Genomic DNA, 23,793 nt, shown 5'->3' on the forward strand with positions numbered 1-23,793 from the left:
AATATCCATATCCTTACAGCTAAAAAAAAAAAACAAGACATTTTTCCAAGCCAATAAATACTCTCATTTTCGTTTCTGTTATCTGTATTTTATGTCATTCAAATATCTTATAAAAAAGTACAGTTTTGGTTCGTTTAACTTGAATGCATTGTTTCTGTATAATTGCATATATCTCCTCTAAAGTGTTCCCGGTGACAATATGTTTTACTTATTTACCTTAGGACTATTGCTATTGTTACTCGTATATTGTTGGTTGTTGTTCAAAGCGGTATGCGGGGTAGGTGGCGCTGCTTAAAAATAAATAATCGTTAAAAGTTTTGCTTTTAGTTTTAGAATTCAGCTGACAATGTTTATTTTAGGCTGGGTGCTGTTCTGGTTATTGTGTATTGGTATTCCTGTTGACTATAAATATGCATTTATTGTTTAATCTGAGGTTCTAACGAATTTATTTGATTCCCTATCCTTGCCTTTTGTAAATGAGTGTATATTTAATTATACTCGTATAACGTTCTAATAATCTATTTAAGTGTGTATACGTAGCTATCTTTTTATTTTTAATGCATCTTTGTATGGTTGTATCTATATTTTTGTTGTGGTATATAATTGTTTTACAATAAAGCCTGAGGCACATTTATGATTTATTTTCTTTACATTTTTAAAAACATCTGGTCACAGAAGCGGAATCATGTTTTAAAAAAACAAAAATAGCTTAGCGGTAATGTTTTACTTTGTTTTACAAACAAATTAACATTCATTTGCAATGTGAATTATGAATAAGAAGATTTAAGGCTAAACTTTGTTCAAAGCGCTAAAACGAAAATAAAGACTTTAGTAAACTGGGCACAAGAAACGACATTTCAACAAGAAATTTAGGCATTAGAAGACTCGAATTACACATGTGCGAAATTCATTTACAGGACAACTAAAGTACTAAGCGCAGATCGGACCGACCAACGCGAATTAAACAAATACAGTAAACAGTTATAACAAACAAACACTTACAACTAATAGAAGAATTAAATGTTTTCAAGATTGACAGATAAAGATATAGTGTAACAAATAGAATATGTCGATCGGAGTTGGATAAGAAAAATCAAAGGACTACACCTAGGAGCCCAACCAGTCGATGAACAATTGACGAAGCTCGTTATTCTCGATACCTTACAACACCATACAAACACACATTTAAATTTGACAATTTTGAACTGAGTCTAGCTCCCTGCGATCCACTTTAAAATCCATGTGGAAATCCCTCTAGAAATATATAGATATATATACTTATATATGTACAACCGAGGATCGCAGGAAGACAAACTCGTCGAGCGCCGAGGTTTGGTTCTATAGTTCTAGATGTACATTCGTTTACAGATACATTTTGTAAATTTGTTTCGTTTTTAAAACCGCTGCACACGTTTCCTTCATTCAGACTTTAAGTTCGTTTCATTTGTAATGTTGTTCAACAATAAAACTATGCACTACATACAGCAGGGGCAGCAACGGACTGGCTGCCCCACCATCGTCATCAGCGTGTTAATGTTATTGTTTAGTAATTATAACAATATGCCAATTGCATACATACAACAAGGCCTGAGGGTAACGTTAGATTAAAGAAGTCGGCTCAAGCTCACACCTCTAATGATGTTGGACACTTTTGAAACCAATAAGAGGCACAGTTAAGCTGTTGATTAGTTTAAACAGAGGGAAGATTGGATTTTGTTGAGGGTTTCTTAGCTAGCGCGTGGCACGAAGAGAAAGCTCATGTGCGGGGGACGTCAAGAGGCTTATGAACCAGTTTCTGAATTATATCGAGTTTCGGTTCATACTAGGCAAAACAGAAATTCCATATACTCGGAACAGGAACAATAATAAAGGACTACTTAATATATAACACACAAACTAATCAAACGAGACATCAATACGGCAGTAGGCGGATGATAGTGGGATTTACAATTGGTCCACATGCTGGAGCAGACAGGCCACCACATTGGCATCCTCTTTTGCAGCTGACTGAACCTCGTTCTCCTCCACCGCATCCGGCTCCTGCTGCTCTGATATTTCGATCTCCCCCTGGGCTTTCTCTTCATGCAAATTCTAAAAATCGTCGAGTATGCCTGTGACACCAATCATGGCCTCAACCACATCTGCACTGCTCGGGGCACTGTCGTCGATGAGGGTGTCCGTGCTGAGTGCCAGCGTAGGATCGGTCGGAACAACTCCTCCTGCAAAGGCAGATGACGGTAAGCTATCGATGGTGTTGCCATTTATGAGGAAATCGCGGTGCACCTCCGCCGGACTGTATCGGAAACGTTGAGTTGCAATGGGCGTCGTTGGCATAGACTTGGATATGTCTAGTGAATTGCGGGCACTGTAGGAGTGTGCGTAACCCAACTGACTGTTATTGGACGTAGATCCTTCCCAATTAAACGAGTCAGAGATGGTGAAGAAACCATTTCCGACGCCACAGTTGCCCCCATTTCCGATTCCCATGACACCTCCTCCGCTGGACGCTGCACCACCGCCTCCATTCAACGATGTGAGGCTATTTTGCTGTTGATGTGGCAGTGGAGTTGAGGGCACTGATCGCGAAACAATTCCCGCAGAGCCGCCACTACTGTACCCGGAAGATGAGCCCGCCGAGGAGCTGCAGGTTGTTGCTGTTTGCTGGGTTATGCTGTTAAACTTTCTGGTGAAATTCGCTGAGAGAAGCGAGTCTACTTCCACTTCCTCGTACAGTAATCCTGTTTCTTTTAGAGGCGCAGACTGCTGACTGTTGCTGTTCTCCGAGTAGAAGTTCAAGCTTGGCGATTGTTGGCTGCCTCTCCGTTGCAATTGTGACAACGGCACCGATTGTGAGCGCTGCATCTCCGATGTATCTAACTCATTTTCTCCCGTGAGCGCCAGACTTGTCTCCAGGTCCATTGAGTTCTGATTGACCAGCGGATCAGCACTGTGGCTGCTGTCTGCAAAGCTGGATATATTGCCGCCTCCTAGCGACCAGTTTCTACACATCCATTGGGGAAGAATCGATGGACTCGGTGGTGCGGAGGCAGACGTGCTTGTAGGGTAGCTGTACACATATCCTCGACCCTTGCGATGAGCCCCTATCATGGGATCCCGGTTGTCGCAGTCAAGTGATTGCTGCTTGCTCAACAAGTTGGGTCTTTGCTTCATCCGAGTCAACCCGGGACTAGCGAAGCAATTTTGACTGGGATTCGACGACCCTGTGGCTGTTGGTGTAGTCACTGATCCATTGGTGTTTGGTGAAATTGGTAGGAAAATGCAGTTCTTGTTGCTACCATTGCTGGAGGCGTTGCTGAGGCTGATCTTTCTCTTGTTGTTACTGATAAGCGGCAGCTGCTTGGAACGCTGCAATTGCAGGTTCTGATGCTGGTTCTGCTGTTGATGCTTTTTTGACATTAGGGCCAGAGACGCTGAGGCAGAACCCACTCCTGCCTGTGCGGGCAACATCGAAGGTGCCGGCACCGGCGCCAGCATCGCTGCTGCAGCGGCGACGACTGCTGCTCCGCGTCCGGGGGCGGGCATCGCCTCCGGTGCAGAGCCCATCGTCGGTGGCTCTTGTGGATTCTTGTTCTGTTCGGCAGCATCCAAGGAATTCAGTTGTTTTTCCTCAGCGTCTCCCATCTGAAAATATTGGAGCAGCTCGTTGTCGGGCTCCTCGGAGTTCTCCTCGTCCTCGCCTGGTAGAAAGTAGTCATCCAGCTCATGCTTGTCCATGTTACAGATGCTTATCACTCGCTCCCTGGGCAGTCCCAGATTCTCAGGCAATCCAGAGTCTTCGGCGGCTGCCAAAGCGGCATTTTCCGCTGCCATCAAACGCTTGGCTCTCAGAATCATCATTTGGTTTCGGGAGGCCACTTTAGGTGTGGTGTCCACAGTGCTCGACGGACTCACCGAACTGGTGCTCATCATCTGTGAGGGTGGGCCCATGGAAAGTCCAGGTCCCGGAACCGGGGATGTCTCAGAGTTTGGCGGTGGCGGTGTGGCCGAGGTTGTAGTGATCGTAGGTGGAACCAGTAAACCAACACCGCTCGTTGTCCCACTGCTTGGAGAATTCGCCCAGAATCCCTTTGTCTGCTGCGCCTTCAAAACCTTCTTGCAGAAAATATTAGAGGTGTAGTCCTCCACCTCATCTTTTATGACGATGCCCGTGGGGGATACCTCCTGCTGGGTGAGTACTACGGCCGGCGAGCCCATCTCCAGGATTTTGGGCGTGAGGTTGCGGACAGCGCTACTGCTTCGCTGATCTGTGGCTAGGTTCATGGGCGTTACCTGCTGTAGATAACCTATTGGAGGCTGCTGGGGATGAATGGGTGAGTCGATGATCTCCTGCTTGATCTTCAGTATCTGTTCGTCGCTGGCCTCCTGGCTGCTACCCGCGTCTTGGCCAGTTACCAATTGATTGCAGCTGGACTCCGAGGACGTGGATCCCTTGCGTTTCTTTTTGCGCCGCTTTTTCAAAGGTCCAATGTCCTGTTAAAGAATACTGCATTAGGACTCTCTAATTAGGGAATATTTTAATACTTACTGCTAAAACTCGCTTTTCCTTGGGCTCCCGAGGAGTGTATTTTTTTGTAGAAACTGTTGCATTGTTGCTCTTGATACGGGAGCTTAGATCCGCAACGCTCTCTAGCTTAGTGTTTAGCAATTTTTCTGCCCAACTGCGCACCACATCCCAGCACTCAGAGTCACCTCCTGTCGATGGTAAGCCACCCAAACTGGAGGCACTAGTTAGCTGACTCGGGTCCGAATTGGAATCACCCGCTACGATCTGCTCCGTCTTGCACAGCTGCGGCAGTTGCGGGGGCGTCAGCTTGGTGGTTTTCCGCATTGCCGCATAACAATAGCGAGAGTTTCCACGCGTCCCTAATCTCCGAGGACGAACGCCCGGAAATACCTGCTTCATCACCTTGCCGAAGTCTGCTGTGGACAGAGGTTTGATGCTGAGGCGTTCGCAATAAGCTCTATAAATGAATGGTGAAATAAACCAATTATTAATTTTAGGGCTATGCTAAAAAAAAAATGCTAGTAATAGTATGATTATTCAACTGATTTGCAGCATTTTTGTATATACAATACATATTTAGACTTCTCAAGCGAAAAATGAATGAAATACATTTTCACTGTTACCGTCTTAGTTTCAATAATGCTTTGAATAAGAATGAAAAGAACTCACATGTAATCATTGTACACATCCTGTTTTGGTATGGAGACCTGTGCATCGTGCTCCAGATGGGAACGCACCCAATTAATGGTATGGTTAATCTCCGAGCGCGTTCCTAGTGGATTTTGTGGCTGCCTCAACGGATCGGTGTCTGCGCATTCGCCAGGCAAACGAAGATAGAGGAATAGCTTCTCAATGGGCTTTAGTCCCGAGACACGCTCTAGAATCTGTGAAATCTGCAGCTTCGCATTGTCGCTGAACGGGAAGACGCACACAAATTAGCAAGGATAAACATAGGATTCTTCAAACAACACTTACTCCAAGCTGGTCTCAATCACCTGCAGCACCCTTCTCATCTTCTCCTCACTGGGAACTGATCCCGCTGAGTTGGAGTTGCTCAAAGCATTCATTACGTTTTCAGCAATGGTGGAGTTTATCACTCCACTGGCCGCTGGAACGCCCTCGTTCGGATGCCGTGGACCAGCTATTGTTGGGGTCGAAGGAGCAGCTGTCGCTGGAGTCGTGGTGACTGGTACTGGCGCCGATGGCACTCCCGCAGTAGCTCCGCCCATAGCGTGCATGATCTTGCCCAGACCCAGTTGCTGGGCTGTGCTAAAGCTGAAGGCATTGGCAAAGGCCAGGCCAGCAGCATTTGCACTCGCCGTGGCAAAGGGATTCGGAGTAAGTACGGAAGTGGAGACACCTCCACTGGCGCTGGTGGCATTGGAAAACGGAGGCGGCACAAAGCCGCTGGGCGTGGCTACAGGTACAGGTACATGGGTGTGACTCGTGGGCGAGATCTGGGCAGAGGCAGGTGCTCCGCCGACAGGGCCCACGGGCGTAATGGTCAAAGGAGAGCCCTTTGCATGGATAGCAGGTCCTTGAAATCTGGTTGCGCTGTAGACTATATCCGCGGGCTGTAGGCTGCAGTTCCCATAGGGATTGGCGTTGGGTTTCTGGAGGGGTAGTGCCACAGGGATCGGTTGAGGTATGGGAATGGAATTGGAGACTGGTGCTGTTGTTGCTGCTGGCGCCGCTGATTTCGTCCACTGCGCACCCAGCTGGCCGTGCTTCTCGGACATGTTAGGTGCTAGTGCTAGCGGCGCCTCCGTTTCCCTCCGCCTGCTGCTGCTCCCTCGTTGTTTTCTGCCTGCTGTGGTTTCTGGCCAAGATTAAGGGCGCTTCCGCTGCCAGGTTACGTAGGTGGCTGCCTGTGTGAGTGCTGGACTGCGTTCTATTGAGTGTGTGTGTGCCTTAGGAGATGGAGATTGCCGAGTCGATAACTGGCGCGACGAACATTTTGACGGCTGCGACGGACGAAGATACGGATGCCAGATATAGTTGCTTTCCCATTTTCCCGTCAGGCGGGAGTGCGCTGGGCGTGGGACGTGAAAGTGCGTGGCGTTCTTTACTGCCAACGAGCATGCGATTTTCCCAGATACGCACCGATTGAACCGAAATAATCCATTTTTTAACGAGAGATAAGAAAATATCTTGCGTTCTGCGTCTCGAAAAATATGTGGCGTTGCCAGACGGCTGCATTAAGAAATGTGCTTTTTTTGCCAGAGCTTTCGGATGTAAACACGGTGTTGTATTTGCGATTTCGCATAAATAAATGAGTAAATTACTAATAATTTGTATATAATTTGCAGATTCACCTTACGCAATGTTAGCTTGTATATGATAAACATGCAACGCTAGTCTTTTAGTGATCTTGCTGTCATCGTTATCGCCACTGGTCAAAAAAATGAGCCATAGAGAACTGGTTCCTAGCTAAATTAAATCTTTGGTGAGATGTATTGTCAGTATTGGACATAATATTTTCTATTGATAAGGCAAATTTAAGCGCATTAGGCCTTTTTTTAAATAATATTTAATGTAAGACGTTGGTATTTTTATGATTGAATTCTTTACTCTATCTAAATATACGTAAATATGAAAGAAATATATAAATATATATATAATTGTTTTCATAATATTTGAATATTTGAAGTATTAATATTTTCTTTCTCATTTTACAAGTTGTTTGTGTTTATAGGCACACTGGGGAATACTTTCAGTTATCATATCATATCGTTTAGCCATGGTTAAAGGAACAAATATTTCCAATGTATTGTCACAAGCAGCAAACATGTTTATCAGATATTTAACCAAAAATCCGCTTCCCGGAACCAGCAAAATGAACCACATCGTGTTCGCCGATGCTATGCAGCCCTGGTAAGGAAAATGGCGATGTCTTTTCGTTTCTTTTTTCAGTCGCTTTACACAACACTTTAGCAACACAAATTTTAACACTACAATACTACGCGAGCGGTTCTTTAAATTAAATTTCGAGCAGGATTCCAGAATGCGCGTCGAGCTTACCCCACAGACGTGCCGGGTCTGCCTGGCGCAGAGTGAGCGACTGCAGCGCCTAGACGAGATCCGCGAGGAAGGCGAGGAATCGCCGAACGAGATGTTGATTCAACTTTTGGGAGTCTCATACAGCAATGTAAGTGAATCGCTAGAGCTGGCAATGCGAACTGACCATTCATCCATCCATCCCTCATGCAGCTGAACGACAGAGAACACATACCCGATGGCATCTGCAAGTCCTGCAAGGTCGAACTCAACATGGCCTACCAGTTTCGCGAGAAGGCGCTGCGCAAGCAGATGGAGATTGAGGAGTACTGCCGGGAACTGGGCTTGCTGGACGAATCAGATGTGATGATGATCAAGGAGGAGGACGGCTCGCAGCAGCAATGCGACGAGGAGATGTACATCCTGGAGGAGACCACCACCGGGGAAGAGGAGCACCAGGAAGAAAAGGGGCACGAGGAGTACTTGGAAGTGGACACCAGCGATCAGCAGGAGTGCATTGGCGACACCATCGAGTACTTGGAGGACAACTACACCATCGAGATGAACTCCGATCAGACCGAGATCGTCCTGGAGTCTGAGAAGCAGTACGAAGAGACACCATCGCAGCAGTTGGCGCTGCAGGAGGCGGCCAAGGCAAGCCTGAAGGCGCGGCGCGGCCGGGTTCGTCGCGGATTAAACTCCCTAACAACATCGGACGGCACTGAGAAGGGTGGCTATATCTGCGACGTCTGCGGAAACTTTTACGAAAAGCGCGGCCGGATGATGGAGCATCGCAGACGCCATGACGGCATCTGCCAATATGCATGCGAGTAAGTCGAGTCGGTAAATTTCATATTAAAGCGATAACCCTAATCCCGCCTTCACAGACTATGCGATGCCAAGTTCCAGGTGCGCGAGCAACTGAGGAAGCACATGTACTCCCACACGGGCAGCAAACCCTATAAGTGCAGCTTCTGCAGTCGTCAATTCTTCTACGAAAGTGTTCTCAAGTCTCATGAAAAGTGAGTAGAAATGTTATTCTCACGGAGAGGCCTCAAAATGGGCCATTTAAATATATTCCTAGTTCGGGACAGAGATAACTAACTTTTCTTTTTCCGATCAGTGTTCACCGTGGCATCAAGCCCTACGTGTGCAAGGTGTGCGACAAAGCGTTTGCCTACGCTCACTCCCTGACCAAGCACGAGCTCATCCACTCGGACATCAAACTGTACCGCTGCGATTATTGCAACAAGGACTTCCGTCTGCTGCATCACATGCGCCAGCACGAGGAGACCAAACTGCACCAGAACGCCGTAATGCTGGCCGAGAGCATGAAGGTGGAAATGGTGGCCGAGCAGGGGGGCGGGAACGAGATCCGAATTCAAGCTCACTGACGCAATCAAATTCAGTAGAGTATACTGTCTTATTTCCAGATATAATCCCTTATAATCAGTAATACTAGCTTAAACGCTAACGGATAGCGTATTCATAGTTGTAAGAATGAACTTCATACGTAAATAAAGGTTATTTTTGTTAAAAATAGAATATCAAACGTATGTGATGTTTTAGCAGCATGTGGAATTTGGTTCATAAAATTAATTTATTTGATAATTTGAATACATACAATACAATACAATACAATTTGAAATGTAACACGCCCGAGAAAATCTGGCAATCTAGTTGTACGCTAGTTGGTAAAAGTCACAACTGGCCGTAGTTATTTCCACAATCAATGTTCGCAATGTGTGTGCGCGGGAAGCTATGCTGAAAATTATGCAATAAATATGGGTGGCTTCATGACGCCGTGGGTATATAAAATGAAATTGGAAAAAACCCAATTTGCACCTAGCGCATGCAAAGCACCAACAAATGTACAATATCAAAGGAAGTTCCGAAATTACATGACTTGAATGCGTTTTTTTTTTTCATTGGCCGCTTGTCTCCTTTTTTGAACTCCCCCGTGTATCATATCATCATTTTAGCGGAAACAAAAAATGTTCTTATGGACTGGTAAAGCCTTTCGGCCCCTGGGGCTTTGTATTTGATTACGGGTGGTGATACACTGCAAGCAAAGCTGGGTACAATAATTCAAAATAGGTAACCAAGGCGCTAGTCATATTATTTATTCCAAAATTTGGTTTAGAAAAGGAGTTTAAAACTTATTTTCTGTGATATTTATAATCATGACAAATTTCTAAAATTCAAAATGGTATCCAATATTTTTCCTTTTGAAGCTGCTATGATATTTTTCCTAGTGGCGAGATTGCGGAATGTGGAAGCTTGGGAAAACCAATTCTAACAAATTTGCACGCGATTTGACATGTCGAATCCATAAAAGCGCTTCAAACGATTGGATTATGGGTGTGAACGTCGAGCCACAGCCGCAGCCATCCAAACTCAATTGCCAAATTGAGATTCGGCCCTTTTAAACTGATTACGAGCCAGTCCAGGCTATCAATTGCAAATTTATTTCCCCCGCACCAGCCAAAAAAAAAAAAAACCCTTTTCAGGAGCTCACCTCCGTCCTTGACCTGGCCCTGACTTTGCATTTGTGGAAATCGAGTGGGAAAGTCGGGACTTGACTCATCACGCAAGTCCCGCCACCTTTTTTGTGGCAAACAAATCAGCAAGTTTACGAGCTGAATTGCAAATTCCGCGTTGGAAAATCCCAACGACTTCTTGCTTACGAAGCAGGTGAAAAGTCGAAGAACTTTGTGCGTTAAGCTAAGGCTTAAGTAAAAGCAAAAGTATTAACAAATAATTTAAGAAACTGCCTGACCGGTTGACAAACTATTGTAAGCATTTCAAAAGCATACTTTGCCAAAGAGTTATGCCTGATTCCAAAAAAATCACAGAGATAAGATAACAATTCATAAGAAGTACAAAATGACAGTATGTTTTTAAATTGTATAATTTGGTTTTCCAGTTTTTGTGTCAATGCCAAGTGGCTAAGGAGGAAGTTGGGATTTCGTCTCGGAGCGACTCGTCCCTTTTCCACAGTCACTTTCGCCCGCTCCCATCGAAAATTCTGCATAATTCATGTATTTTATTTAAAGAAGATGCAAAACCAAGAACACCCAATTCCAGCCCCATTCAGCCCACTCGTTCAAAACTGGGGCAGTGCTTGTCAAATGGCAGCTGTAAACTAAATGCTTTATATTCATTTATTCCGGAGCATAAACAATGTGAACATCCTCGACAAACCGGAAGACTTGATGAGCTCCCTGTGCCTGTATATGTGCATAGTATGTATGTACATATGTATGGACATTCTCGTATGCGGTGCAGCACTGAGTGTGTGTGTAAGTTAGCATAATGTCGTGATGCCATGGTTAATGCATGTGCAACAGGATGCTCTTCCATTTGCGGTTGCCTCATCCGAGGAAATTAGTTGCTCATAGTCGAAGCATCCGCCAAAGAACGAGGATGGAGGTGAGAAGGCGACATCGTTTTATTCCATTGGTAAATTACACAATGAAATATATTCGATTTGAAGATTAGCTGTAATTACCCAGAAGTTCCATTTAATCGCTACGAAAAAAACATCGTAAAATCATCGGCCACGCCAGCAGAGCGGCTGCACAGCCGACGCTCTTCCGAATCTCTCGAGCGCGATCTCTCTTCTAAAAACAAACGGAACATGCAAAGACAAAAAATGTACAGTTTGTCAAGAAACTGTTTACACACTGGGAAATAAGTTGAATTTTTGACTTTAAAGGTACAAATTAAGAGTTCTTTGATTAATAAAACGCAATTTCTTTATTAAATATAATTAAACAATATTTATTTTACTTATAAATAAAAAAAAAAAATTTTAAATAAAGAAAATAAACAACAAATTCCAAGTTTACACACTTTTGAGACTGTCAAGAAACCCTTTACACAAAACACTAAACCTAAGTTTAATCCTACATTTTTAAATTATTCTATTACAATTTTAAAAGTTTTAGTATGCAGTATGGTGGATATATATTGGCTTTCGCTGCAAGTTGAAGCCATTTTTATCCGATTAAAAAGAGGTAAAAAAGCGAAGAATAGAGCGATGGCATACACGTTAAAGTGCGCTTAAAAATCGGTGATTAAAAGCGATAATTTTCGCTCTTTTAGCGGTGTTTATGTGATTTTTTTCATATCTATGATTGCCTAGGTCATGTCAATGTCAAAATCATCGATTGTTGTCATACAAATTAAGTGGGGATTAGCGCTCGAAGTTTTTGTTTAGCGGTGATTCACCAGTGAATGCAGGGTTATTTAAGGCAAATAGTTTTCACAAGTATGTCCATATAACTTTTAATAAATGTTCTATATTTCCTATATCTTATCATATGACGGGTTTCTTTAAAATTATAACACTTAATGCCTAACAACAACGAAGGGCCATTTTTATATACTTTTCGAAAATCCTGTTGCAGAAATATATTGGTCCTATCCAATCTATACTACTTTTGGGAAAGTATCAACAAGTTTACTCTGAAACGGACAAGGCTATATCGACTTTGCTGTTGATCAAGAATATACATATATACTCTATATGGTAGCAAACAGTCGAATAGAAATATGAAGAATGAATATAGAAGCAATAGATAGTACATACATGTACATATGTATGTATATACTTTTCTTGGACCAAATGCCTTACATTACTGACTGCAAACTTCTGACTGGAATCAGAATACCCTCGGCAAGGGTATTAAAACTCCCGTCCTGGTGCTTAAAAAAGACTCAAATAATAAATAAATATATATATATAATGTATATACAAATAATAGTATTAAATGGAGTTAGATGCTCATTTTCTGTGTTGTGGATTTTTGAGAAAATAAATACATTTTTAATTGAACTTTTCACAATTCGCTGATCAAAAAATCGAAATGCAATTTAAATTGCTTCAACTTCTAATCGCACCCCTGACAAATACTAGGCTTTGAAAAGAGAAACCCATTTAAATGCCGAGAAATCCCCTTTAATGTAGCGCAACATACACGCTTGACAGCCACGCAAAAACAAGGGCAGCAATCAACGGTGGCGGGGGGAGGAGCTGGAGGAAAGGGGTCGGGATGGCAGGAAGGATGCTCCATAAACCAGGCACGCCACCGCCAATCAATAAAGCCCGAAACAACTGACGCTCTGAAGCATCAAATATTTGTAGGTCTCGGCCAAAGTTAAGATGTGGAAAATCCCCACGAAAAAAGCCGTCGAACCATTAAAAGTAAACGCTGTGGAAAACGAACGATGTTTCCTTCAAACATGGCCCGACATTGGATGAGATTTGGCCGTAATAAACGCAAACAAATGAAATAATTTCGACTGCAAACAAAAGGGCATAAATTTATATATACATATGTACATATTTACGTTTATGGCTGTATACATTATACTCGCTTTCGGCCCAAGAACTCTAGCTTCCCAAATATCTATACGTTCGCGTATCTATGTGAAATTTATTAGCGAGAAGGGCGGGGCACATAGTCATGGGGCGTGGAACTGTGGCCCAGTAGACCTTGTCCAGTCCGCTTAGCCAAATTACGCATACGCACAGTTGTGCCGCTTGCGGGAGGCGCAATAATTCATGACACACGACAATCGGCGCACGACTCACGGATACGGATTCGGATGCGGACCCGGTCCCGTTCCCGGTCCCGATGAAGACATCGGCCACGTAAATTGGTTTAAGCTGCCGGCAACCGACAGCCCACCCAATCTCCATGCCTCCAGCATACCAGCCATCCAGTGGCACACCGACTTTGACCTATTGCCCGACCACGCAAAACTTGCACAGGAACGGTCGGCCGCAGAGGATGCTAAGAGGTGCGGAGGGGTACACGGAAAAAAGTTGATATCTTTATATTCGCTTATTATTAAGCTTTCTAATTTTCAGACATTTAATGCACATTTTCTTGAATTTCTTATGTTTATGTGTAGCTTCTTGGAGAAACATCTATAGCAGGTGTTTGGGATTTTACTTAATGTTACGGTGAATGTAATGTAATTATTGTATTATAAACTATTAGATTTCTTCAGTGTATCTGAACAAACAAGCAGTGGCGAATAGGGTTCTTTGGTCCTGTGGCGCTGCCTAAAAGGTTATGCCAAATTACGAGAATTTTTGAGGCTCAGCAATAACAGGCGCGTTGCCCCGGCGTCTGTAGGGGATTTCTGTCCCACCGGCTTCATCACTTCCGCCTCGGCTCCTTTCTCTCTCTCGCTTTCTCCTCTTTAGATATAAATCATTTAAATTAACAACTTTTGGTTTATTAACAGAATTTATTGGCAGCCGTTTCTGCAGCCTCAGCGTGCCGTCCGTTGTTACTCGTACTGCTGCTGCTGCCGTTGAGGTGAGCACGTTTCGGGTCTCCCGCCAAAGAATGCCACCTTGCCCCCAAGGATAACGGCCGGTTGGCTGGATGATTTGTTATTTGTTAGTGAAATGATAATGGCAACAAATGAGCTTTTATTGTTCCAGTGACCGGGGCCTTAAAGCCGCGTCGTCATTGGCCCTCCGTTTCGATATAAATTCATGAAGGATAAGCCATTCAAAAGGGGATTTGCATAATTTGTTGCCGACTCCAGCCAGGACCCCCAAATTTCCCATAGAGCCCCGCCCACTTTTGCTACTTCTCTTGTTGCTCACAATACAACTCCAGTGAACAATGGGGCCGCAATTACAAAATTTCACCAGGATGACGATCCACCACCACATCACACTCAAAATTTGTTTGGTCAAAAGTGTAATTCCCTAGAAAATCACTATAAATTAAAACTTATTTGGAGATTAGTCTTATAAATCTAAGTATGTAAAAAATATAATTCACATTTACTGTGATCTACAAAAGAGAACGCAGTTATTATTACTTCCAACCATTATTATTAATTTCATGTTTCGATCGTAAATAAGTGTGTTTCTTCAGGTGCACGGACTCGGATTCCTTCTGCCCGAATGTCAATCTGTTCGAAGACGTTCCGAGTGAATCGGTTTACGTGCTGAATCCTTTAGGAATCTACGCTCCTTCCGCAGCTGCCTTTCGCTCCCATTAATCAGCCATTAATATTGTGTAAACCAAAACCGTTAGCAGCCGTCAGATGCTTTTCAGAAAATATGATTGTTTTCAGCCGGCGTTTGAAACTTAATTCTATTCAGTACGCTGGAATTCTGATTCGGTTTTTGCATTCAAATTTAAATATAAATTGACACGTGCCAGCCTTCGCAAACAATCAGGACACGCTCTTAGCCAAAAAAGGTCCGAAAGTGGGGAAATCGAATCTGCAAACAGGAGGAACAACGATGTGCACGTGTATGACTGATTATTTTGAACTCATTTCTGGGTGGTGCAGATTTCTTGCTGGAGAAGTGGTTCACTTCCGTGTGCTTGGGCACAGCTGTGGATTTCTTCTCATGGGGTTGCAGACAATTCAGAAGCGAAAGTGTCTTAAATTTTCTTAGCTACCAAGAAAATTTTCCAGCAACGTATACCACCGAGGAAAGACAAGCGTAATTTTTTGTAGTGTTTATTCTTGAACATGTTGTTCCACTTCGATATTTTAAATGTCCTAAAAAAATAAAGTGTGCACATTTGTTAAAATCAGTTCTTTCCTTATTTGTTTAATAATAAAATGTGTCATATACACAAAATGACCTCATAAACCACACTTATTTAATATTACTTAAAATTACAATTTCCCATTAACGCCTATTCTTTTTTTTTCCTAAGGCTTCCTTTCTTAAATAATTCATTTAGGTTAACATAATAGTTAACATGAAATTGGGAATTCAAATCTGATAATGATAAATTTAATAAATATTTGTATTAATAAATCGGAACAATATTATTATTTTGTATTTACCCAATCGTCGCCTTAAGTTGTTCAATTGTTAAGAGTATAATGAGCGCTGTTTGCTTTTATAAAATGGTAGCGAATGGTATGAAGATTAATTTCCGTCAGCCAACACTTCGGTTAACTTAAATGGGGACTCCGTCTGAACCCAAGCTCATTGAAAGGAAAATGATTCGTTGACCAACTTAAAGCTCGTAATGACAGACAATTTATTTTTGCGGCCTCGTGGCTGCAAATTGGACCAGTGCCACGCCCACAAATAAACTTTCCCTGGGTGGAGCAACACTGATGATGACAATCATTCCCATCGAAAAGTTGAAATCAATGTTGATGATCTCTAGGCCAGCTAAAAGTCGAAACTTCAGCATTGTTATCTATGGGATTTTGGGTTGGGGTATGGTGATAAATGCGGCGATGGGGAGGTGGCGCCACCGAAGTGTCGCCAGCGGAGGCTTCGATGAAATGGAAAATATAAACAAAATCATTTGTCAAAACATTTCGAAACAGCTCTGCAAACGTTAGATTGTGGTCCGAAAATCGATGCTCGGAGCCTTCGATTTGCACAGAAGAAGGAGGATTTGTGAAGAAGGAAGCGAATTTGGAAGCGGAAGGACTATTAAGAGTGCGATTGAGTAGCTGTAGAAAAATTGGTGTCAATCACTGTTGTTCGTAAACACAGAAAATCAACCCAGGATTATAATAGAATCTGTTGTTTTAAAGTCGATTCTAAATACTAAATTCCTTAAGTGAAGAACACTTCTAATTGTCATACTGTTTAATTATAAGAATGGGGTTAAGAATGGGTTATATATACTTTTTAATAGATTCAATTGCTTATGGTAATGCAAAAGCTCTACCTTTGCCTTTTTTAATTCCAAACTTTCGAATCAAATATTATTTTAAAATAATTACTAATAATGTACTGAGTTCTTGTATTATTTTTATAAGCATTCTAAATATTTTATAGACTGTAGAAGTCCAGAAAGATAGTAAAAAAGACGTGAGATGGTCAGATTTTCCTGGGTGTACAGTTGGCAACCTCATCGACTGCTGGCTCCCATTTTCCTTTTCTGGTTGGGTTTCGTGATTAGTGATAAGATAAGAGTGTATTCGTTTTTGTCCTGGTTTCCTCCTTTCCGATTTTGGTCCACCTTGTGTGAGCTCTCTGCCAGTCAGTCCGGTTCCCAGCATCGTTTGTCAAGCGATTTATTTCAATTATTGATGTTGATGTTGCCTCTTCCTGGTTATGTACCGAGCTAGATAAGCCAGCAGTGGTGTGGCCGAGCAAGTTGCCAGTTTGTGGGACACTTTTCACTGTAGTTCACTGCCCTGTTTCCACATTAAAAGTGTCTTTTCACCGCCGCCTTGAAGTAGGCAACTGGAGTGTGGCAATCGAATCATCCACACAAGAGTGCAGATGGGCCAGCATATTTCCGTTTATAATTATTATTATAACAATGGCCGGGGATTTGGCCGGTACATAATTAGTGAAATGTAAAAATTAATCAATTTCGTTATAACGCAATTATTGAAATTGCTAGCAACGCAATTAAGCCGCGTTTGCCCAAAAACGGTCAACAGACCACATTCAACGACCACTTGGCCCATGTCGCTGGCAGGACCGCCAATGTAATAATAGCAAAGGCAAACAGCAGCGATATGGGATCCGATTTGGATCCAATGCGGGTCGAGTGCTGGTGCATCCGCATCCATATGTGGACTATAATATATATGTACATATACATATATGTAGATATATACATATGTATATATGCATACATGTTCTGGCAACTAGAATCAAGCAGGGCTTCCCTGGTTCAGACAAATTTGCATTTTGTGTGATAGTAAATAGTCCAGAATGGATAAAGTTTTTCATTTGCATTATGACCAATGGCGCCCGAATAACCGACTTTTCCGCGCTAAAGATTTAATGGCTATATGTATGTGCATGGGGAGACCGGAAAATGTCAAGAGATTTCTCTCGCCATTGAGCAGAATTCCGTAATTTTGTCAGATTCTATGGCTCATTAGCAAATAAATATCTAAAAATTTTGCTAAGGAAATTAAATGCCGTGAGAATAAATAGACGCATGATGTCTTTTTCGGCTACGTTGTCAGTGTAAGAACAGTTGTATATAGAACAGCTGTTTTTCTCTTTTGCACAAAAACATGTAGATATATAATTATTCATAATAATGAATACATTTTTCGATTGTATATGACTAATTATAACTATAATTGGTATTCGACTAACGTTGATGCATAAATGTGTGTCATTTGGTGGGCATAAATATACAATAAATCAGCATGTGTACATTTAAAAATAACTATATTTTGAAATTAATGTCATACAAATAAATTTAATTTTAAACAAAGTGCAATGTGCAATTAAATTCATTGACCCCAGAGTGAAAAGCAGAAAGCATTGCACTTAAATTAAATATGCAAATTTTCGATCCACATACGCGTAAAACAATGTGTCTATATAACTAAGTTAATGTATAAATTATGCGTATAAAAATATGTGTATTTTGTTTGCTGTAGCACGCTCCACGGAGTGGTTTATTTAAATGTCTGGACATTGATGCCGACACACCTATATTTATTTCAGATACACACATATATATATATATATATATATGAAATAAATACATATATTTCAATGGATATTTGTGGCCACATACGCTGCGGAGAATGCGAACACGTATTCAAAATATTCTGGAAGAAATGCAGCCGGCAGCGAACATTTCACAGTTGACTAAAATGTAAACACGAAGAAGTCGGAAAAAAGGAAAATCATTTTCTAAATATATACAACGGTGCTCCGAAGAGCGCAATGCGGGAGGAAAATGAGCGAGAGTGGAAAAGCGGTGTGAAAAGCCGAGAACAAAGAGCAATGCATTGGTCATTCGTTTGATTTCAAGTGATTTTCAAATTCTATAGGCTGAAGTCATAAAAAAGCTTTTGCTAAGAATTGAATACCCTTCCTAAGCAATATGAATTCATTTTAATTGATCACTACTATCGATAAAAATCTAAATCTAATTAAAAACCCAAATCACCACACTTGACCATGAAAATTGTAATAAATTTAACCAAATACAAACATCATTATCTAATGGACAGTCAAACCATTTTATATAAACAATCTTCAATTAGGTCACAAGACTTGTAGACATTCCCCAATCCATGATCCCTGCCTGAGTAGTAGGGTGTAGAATCCGTGTATAAATAAATTGTGTGTAGGTTTTCCCGTTTGAACGGCAACAGCTGCATAGCTTTTGGAAAATTGGGAAAGCCACTCGCGAGTTTTCCGCTGGCGACGATCAGTGTGCGAGAGTGCGTCGACGAGCGAGGACACAGAACCAGAAGCCAAGAAAATCAGCGGAAAACGTATCCGGCGGGAGAAGAACCAACGGGAAAGCTGCAGCCAAGTGAAAGTGTGGGGAGATATTAATAGAAGGCCACGTCGCACACATATATCCGAGCAGCGGATAAATATACAGACCGTTCATAGGCGGTCCGTGAGATACACACCCGGAGGAGAGACGGAAACCAGGATGACGGACGTGCCGGAGCCCGTGCGCAAGTGCGCCAGCCTGTTGAAGGGCACGAAGAGCGACACTGAAAAATTCGCCGCCCTCTTTATGGTCACCAAGCTGGTCAAGGGCAAGGACTGCAATGCGGCGGGCAAGAAGCTGCTGTTCGAGGCCATAGGGTTTCCCTTCCTCAAGAAGCTGCTAGTGTCCAAGGATCTGCCCAACGATTGTCCGCCGTTAGTTTACAAGAGTGTAGCTCTCTCGATCCTCACGTGCTTTTGCCAGGAGGAGGAGTTAGCCACCCATAAGGACATCATCGACGCCATACCCACGCTCCTGGAAATCGTTGAGCAGGCCGATGACGAGGACTACGAGGATAACCTAATCGTGGTCAGCGAGGCGTATAGTTGCCTCAAGAGCATCGCCAGCCATGAGCCAGGCCAGCAGGCCCTTCTGGCCACCGGAGCCATCCCCAAGATGTCGCAGATATACTCCGCCCAGAGTTTCCAGACCGATGAGGCCTTGCACCTGATCGTGCTGCTTGTTAAGCAGTTTGGAGTGGTATCATGGCCCGAGGATCCCACTGCCTTCCATGCTCTGATCCAGAGGATCGCTTTGGACATGGAAACCGATGACACGGAGAGAAAGTACGAGCTCTGCCGTATCTTGGCTGATATCCTTATTACCTGCCGTCGTGAGATTGTGATTAATTCTCTGGAGGGTCAGATCTGGCCGGAGAGCTTGTTCAAGGGCTGTGGAGATATTCTGAAGGCCAAGATTGGCCCCAAGCAAAGGGATCCTGCACTGCATCTAATAGCCACCACCTTGCATGTGCTGGGCATCCAATGGGCCTTCATGGACGAGCAGAAGACTTTCTTCCTGCAGCTCCTCCAACTGGGAGCTATCGAGGTGCGCATGCAAATGGATGAGAAAAAACTGGAAACCACCTTCAAGCAGGCGGAGCTGCTCACCTGCTGCTTCTCCATTCTGGAGCATTGCATTGAGTATATGGCTACGGATCAGCTGGATCTAGAGCCCAAGGAGAAACAGACCACTTACACCGCTCTCAAGGGCGCCTTCAACCAGGTTCTGGCGGTTTTGACCCGTGTTAGCCAGGACAAGATCAGGGAAAGCTCTAATCCCAAAGATAAGAAGTTTGTGTTTGCCATCGTGAAAGTTCTGTCCGCCTGGCTAGCCCAGGAGACAACGGCCATGAGACCGGCCATCTACAAGCTTCTGCCCTTCATGCTCAAGGTGGCCAACGAGAGTTTCCAGGAGCTAAAGACCTGGAGGGCAGGAACTAGGGAGGGCGAACCACCCATCGATGTTCTGCGGATCATGCTTCCGGCTCTCTGCCATTTCGCAGTGGAGGAGGAGGCCAGGAGAGTGCTCTTCACCCATAAGCAGGATGAAGTGCTGCTGGAATCCTTGGAGTTCTACTTCAGCATTGCCCATTGGAAGAGGCCGCCAATACCGCGCGCTGAGCGTTTGAAGCGCATGAATGAGCCCGATCCGGTTCCGACTCCGGAGCAGCAGGCGGAGATGAAGGTGGCCAGAAGTGCCATAGTGGCGCTCTGCAACATTTTGATGAACTTCACCGTCTTGGAGCCGAAGAAGGCTGAGGATGGACCGACTTTCGCCAATCTGCTGAAGTTCGTGGTGGAGAATCTACCCGAACTGAAGGATACGCCCGATAACCTGGTCATCCACGGAAACCTGGCTGTGCTGGGCCTTCTACTGCTTAAGCAGCAGTCCAAGAAGGTGAAGCAGAATGACTTCTCCATCTGTCGCTACATCCAGGCCACCATCCGCTTCCTCTGGGATGCCTACAACATCGATGAGAGCAACGATCCCACCGCTCTGGTGGTGTCCATTGCCTACAAGGGCTACTGGTCGGATCTGTCGGAGCTCTGGTTCCTGGGAATGCAGACCATGTGCGGCGTGCTACCCCTGGTGCCATGGCTCTCCGAGTTCGCCCTGGAGTCCGGCTGGGCAGAGGGCATTGTGAAGACCCTGAAAAAGGTCAAGATCGGCACCCTGCCGGCTAACGTTAAATCCGCGTACGAGGACTTCCTGTCCCAACTGGTGGACGTGAACGGCGATGTCCAGGCCGTGCTCAAGAAGGCCGATGCTCTGCGGGTCTGCCGCAATCACAGGATGATGGATCTGGGCAAGAAGCTCTTCGGCGACTAAGCCAAGCAAGGCACTCACTGTTTCTCTAGAGGCATTTTTTGTGTGTGATTTGTGCGCCAGCGAAAAATGGAAAATATTTTGTATGGATTATATTCTATTTTATATGCTCTATTTTAATGACTAAATACCTAAATTTATAAAAAAAAAAATAATAAACCAATTTTAAAAACACATCCGGATATAAATTTCGTTTTTCAGTTTTGGCTTCTCTCATCAAAATGTTTTGCCATTCATTCGTTCTCGTTTTCGTTTGTTCGGGCCAACTCAGCGGAATTAGTTGAAACTTTTGCTTGTTTTCATTCTTGTTGTTCGCTTTATTTTCGAACAAAAGCAATATGGTACGGCCAAAACACGTCACATTCGTATATATACGATATGCTGCGGAGTGAAAATAAAACACTAGCGTTAAACAACGATGACGAGTGCAAAGGCTGACCGAAAATAATACTAATAATAAGTGAAATTTAATTAAAAACATGCAGCTAAACTTTTTGTTCGCATCGGAATGGAACGGAAGCGGCGAATTAATAATGTGCTGACGTGAAGTGACAACTTTTTTGGTCAACAATTGTGGAGCGGGAAATGCATGTAACATTTCGGAGGACAACATGCCCTTTGTGCCGTGGGATGAGATATGCAGATAAACCAACATAATTTTGCAAAATTAAACATTGAAGGAAAACATCGATTTCGGTAATAAACTTCGTACGCGAGTTTTTATTTTTTCAGTAAAGTAATTAAAATGAAAGCATTTTAGTTTATTAGAACGGGCTTTATTAGCTGAGCACAGTTAATTAAATTAGATATTGCAAACTATCAAAACACGGTTGAATATTTGTTTATTTTCCCCAAAATCACTGCTTCTGACATTTTGAAGGCTTTAATCAACGTGAAAGGCTTTTTAATTAGCAAGAGTTTTTTTTCCAATTTAGTTGATTTCAGCCTGCAGTAATAAGGAAGTGCACATCCTTCATTAAACTACTTTCAAATTAAGTTTACCCTTAATATATTTCATTCACAATATCATCAGTGATGGGCCAAAATTTAATTTTTATTTAAATAATTAATGCTGCTTGTTAGTATGTTCTCTTGAAACGTCTGTCGTTAAAGGGCTTATCGGCTGGCTTTTGGATTTGGGACGACTACATCCGCATCTGAGCGGATTTTCCCGCTGCGAGGCTAAATTGCTTGTTAGCAATGAATGAGAATAGAGCTGGAGCCGCAGAAGATGGTGAGGCAGCAGCTGCTAACCGAAGCAAAAGCCGGGCATAAATCTCCAATAAATCTTAAATACATATTGCGCCGCCTGTCGGGATGCTCCGCTCCTGCTTCTGGCCCAAGGAATACGATACATATTATGCGAAAGTATCGCTCAATCGTACTATCTGCTATCCACCATGGGAGTCCTGCGCCCGCTCAACACCTGCCAGCCATTTCTCTTCCATATCTGAGGGCTGGGCGCTGGGGTTTTTATTACGATATAATATTTTATTGTGTACCTTCAGATGCTCGGATATTTGGCTCTTCGCTACATTTGAGTTTCAACCCTTTTCGGCCATGGCCACCTCACTTTTGGCTGGTCGGCAGTCCACAGAATGTGTAAATTTGCCTGAGCCGAGCCGTTTGTTGTGTTTTGTCACCGGAATTGCTTAGCTGTGCCAATTCGGTGGAGAATCGGAGGAGTGTGGGTGGGACTAGGGTGAGGTAGGTGACCCGGCAGTGGCTTCGGATTTTCGGCTATTTGTGCATTTGACAAAGGTAATAAAAGGGGCCTTTGGCTTTTGAAGCATCGTCGCCTGCTTGTTGATTTTGTTGCTCTGTTTGTTTGGCTCAAAGCTATAAAATATATACAAATATATATATGTATATATGTGTATACGGGAGAATGTATTTTATTTTTATTTTATTTTTTTGCTGTTTGTTTACCTCATTTTTTGGGCGAGCAAACATGCGCCGGCATTTTGCGTTTCTGTTTGTGTTCTGCGGGCTTAAATGTGTTTGCTTCTAATTAAAATTAAAAGGTTTTTGTGGCCGACAACTGCGTAAAAGAAATTACAAATGTCGAGTGCATATCTATGACTTAAAGCCCTGGTTTTGGGTGGCATTGCGTCACGGCACTCAATGATCCATTAATTTTGCCAGTGAACTCCTCAATCAGCCCCGGAGAAAGTGAAAAAGCTGGGAAGAGCTCATGTGGCACTGGATTGAAGAGGTTGTTGCAGCAACAAGTTGAAGGCACCTTGATTGCAATTAGTAGCATTCTCCGACTTTGTTGCCACCTTAATGAAATGAAAACAAAGTTGGAAAAAAGGTAATGAAACGACGAAGCGAGCAGAAATTCATGCCAAGTCCGCACTTCATGGCAACGCTTTGAGAGGAGTCGTTGACAAGGATCCCTGTCCACAAAGCAAACCTCTTAAGTTGTAAGCTTTGTTTCGCTCTGTGGAATGGGCCAAATATGTTTATACAGTCGCTGTCGGGATCATCAGCTGGTTTTATAAGAAATTAAAATTTTAATTACCTATTCTCACTATTCAGGACATCGGATAATGTTCTTGTGGTCTATATTACTGACTCCAGCATTGCAGAACATTGTTTGCCTAATACTAATTTATTTTATTCGAAATATAAGGCAATCGAATGCCATTCGAAATGCGGGAAATGTGTTTTCGTACATCTTTCAACGAGAACAATTGAAACCGCATG

At 43.2% G+C, this 23,793-nt stretch overlaps 3 protein-coding genes and 1 non-coding gene across 8 annotated transcripts, besides 1 other annotated feature; 2 read left to right on the forward strand and 2 right to left on the reverse strand.

Moving 5' to 3' along the window:
* Nucleotides 1–186: 186 nt before the first annotated feature.
* On the reverse strand, nt 187–6,919 carry CG9727 (uncharacterized protein). 3 transcript variants are annotated; one of them, NM_001275389.1, is made up of 5 exons: nt 6,841–6,919; nt 5,501–6,750; nt 5,195–5,437; nt 4,547–4,982; nt 187–4,491 (listed from the first exon to the last, which is right to left on the reverse strand). In NM_001275389.1, exons 2-5 carry the CDS (start codon nt 6,262–6,264, stop codon nt 2,092–2,094), a joined length of 3,843 nt encoding a protein of 1,280 aa, NP_001262318.1. In that variant the 5' UTR covers nt 6,265–6,750; nt 6,841–6,919; the 3' UTR covers nt 187–2,091. The 3 variants fall into 2 exon arrangements, with proteins under 3 accessions (NP_001262318.1, NP_649656.1, NP_001262317.1); NM_141399.3 differs by lacking the exon at nt 6,841–6,919 and having other exon boundaries at nt 1,796–4,491; nt 5,501–6,716.
* On the reverse strand, nt 1,794–1,852 carry mir-9375 (mir-9375 stem loop). The gene has a single exon (NR_144674.1). It is a non-coding gene; the product is annotated as a mir-9375 precursor RNA (primary transcript).
* Nucleotides 6,920–7,330: 411 nt separating the features above from the next.
* Nucleotides 7,331–9,065, forward strand: Zif (Zinc-finger protein). Of its 3 annotated transcripts, none has more exons than NM_001275390.1 (5): nt 7,331–7,399; nt 7,460–7,673; nt 7,736–8,352; nt 8,410–8,544; nt 8,646–9,065. In NM_001275390.1, the coding sequence occupies exons 2-5, from the start codon at nt 7,530–7,532 to the stop codon at nt 8,914–8,916; spliced, it is 1,167 nt and encodes a 388-aa protein (NP_001262319.1). In that variant the 5' UTR covers nt 7,331–7,399; nt 7,460–7,529; the 3' UTR covers nt 8,917–9,065. The 3 variants fall into 3 exon arrangements, with proteins under 3 accessions (NP_001262319.1, NP_001189188.1, NP_649657.1); NM_001202259.2 differs by having other exon boundaries at nt 7,521–7,673; NM_141400.4 differs by having other exon boundaries at nt 7,383–7,673.
* A 2,117-nt stretch (nt 9,066–11,182) lies between these two features.
* Nucleotides 11,183–11,525: a mobile genetic element.
* A 7,154-nt stretch (nt 11,526–18,679) lies between these two features.
* Nucleotides 18,680–21,259, forward strand: Neurochondrin. Its single transcript, NM_141401.2, has one exon. It carries the CDS (start codon nt 18,916–18,918, stop codon nt 21,085–21,087), a length of 2,172 nt encoding a protein of 723 aa, NP_649658.1. The 5' UTR covers nt 18,680–18,915; the 3' UTR covers nt 21,088–21,259.
* The last annotated feature ends 2,534 nt before the right edge of the window (nt 21,260–23,793 follow it).

Source organism: Drosophila melanogaster, chromosome 3R (genome assembly GCF_000001215.4).
Source record: "Drosophila melanogaster chromosome 3R".
NCBI classification, from domain to species: Eukaryota; Metazoa; Arthropoda; class Insecta; order Diptera; family Drosophilidae; genus Drosophila; species Drosophila melanogaster.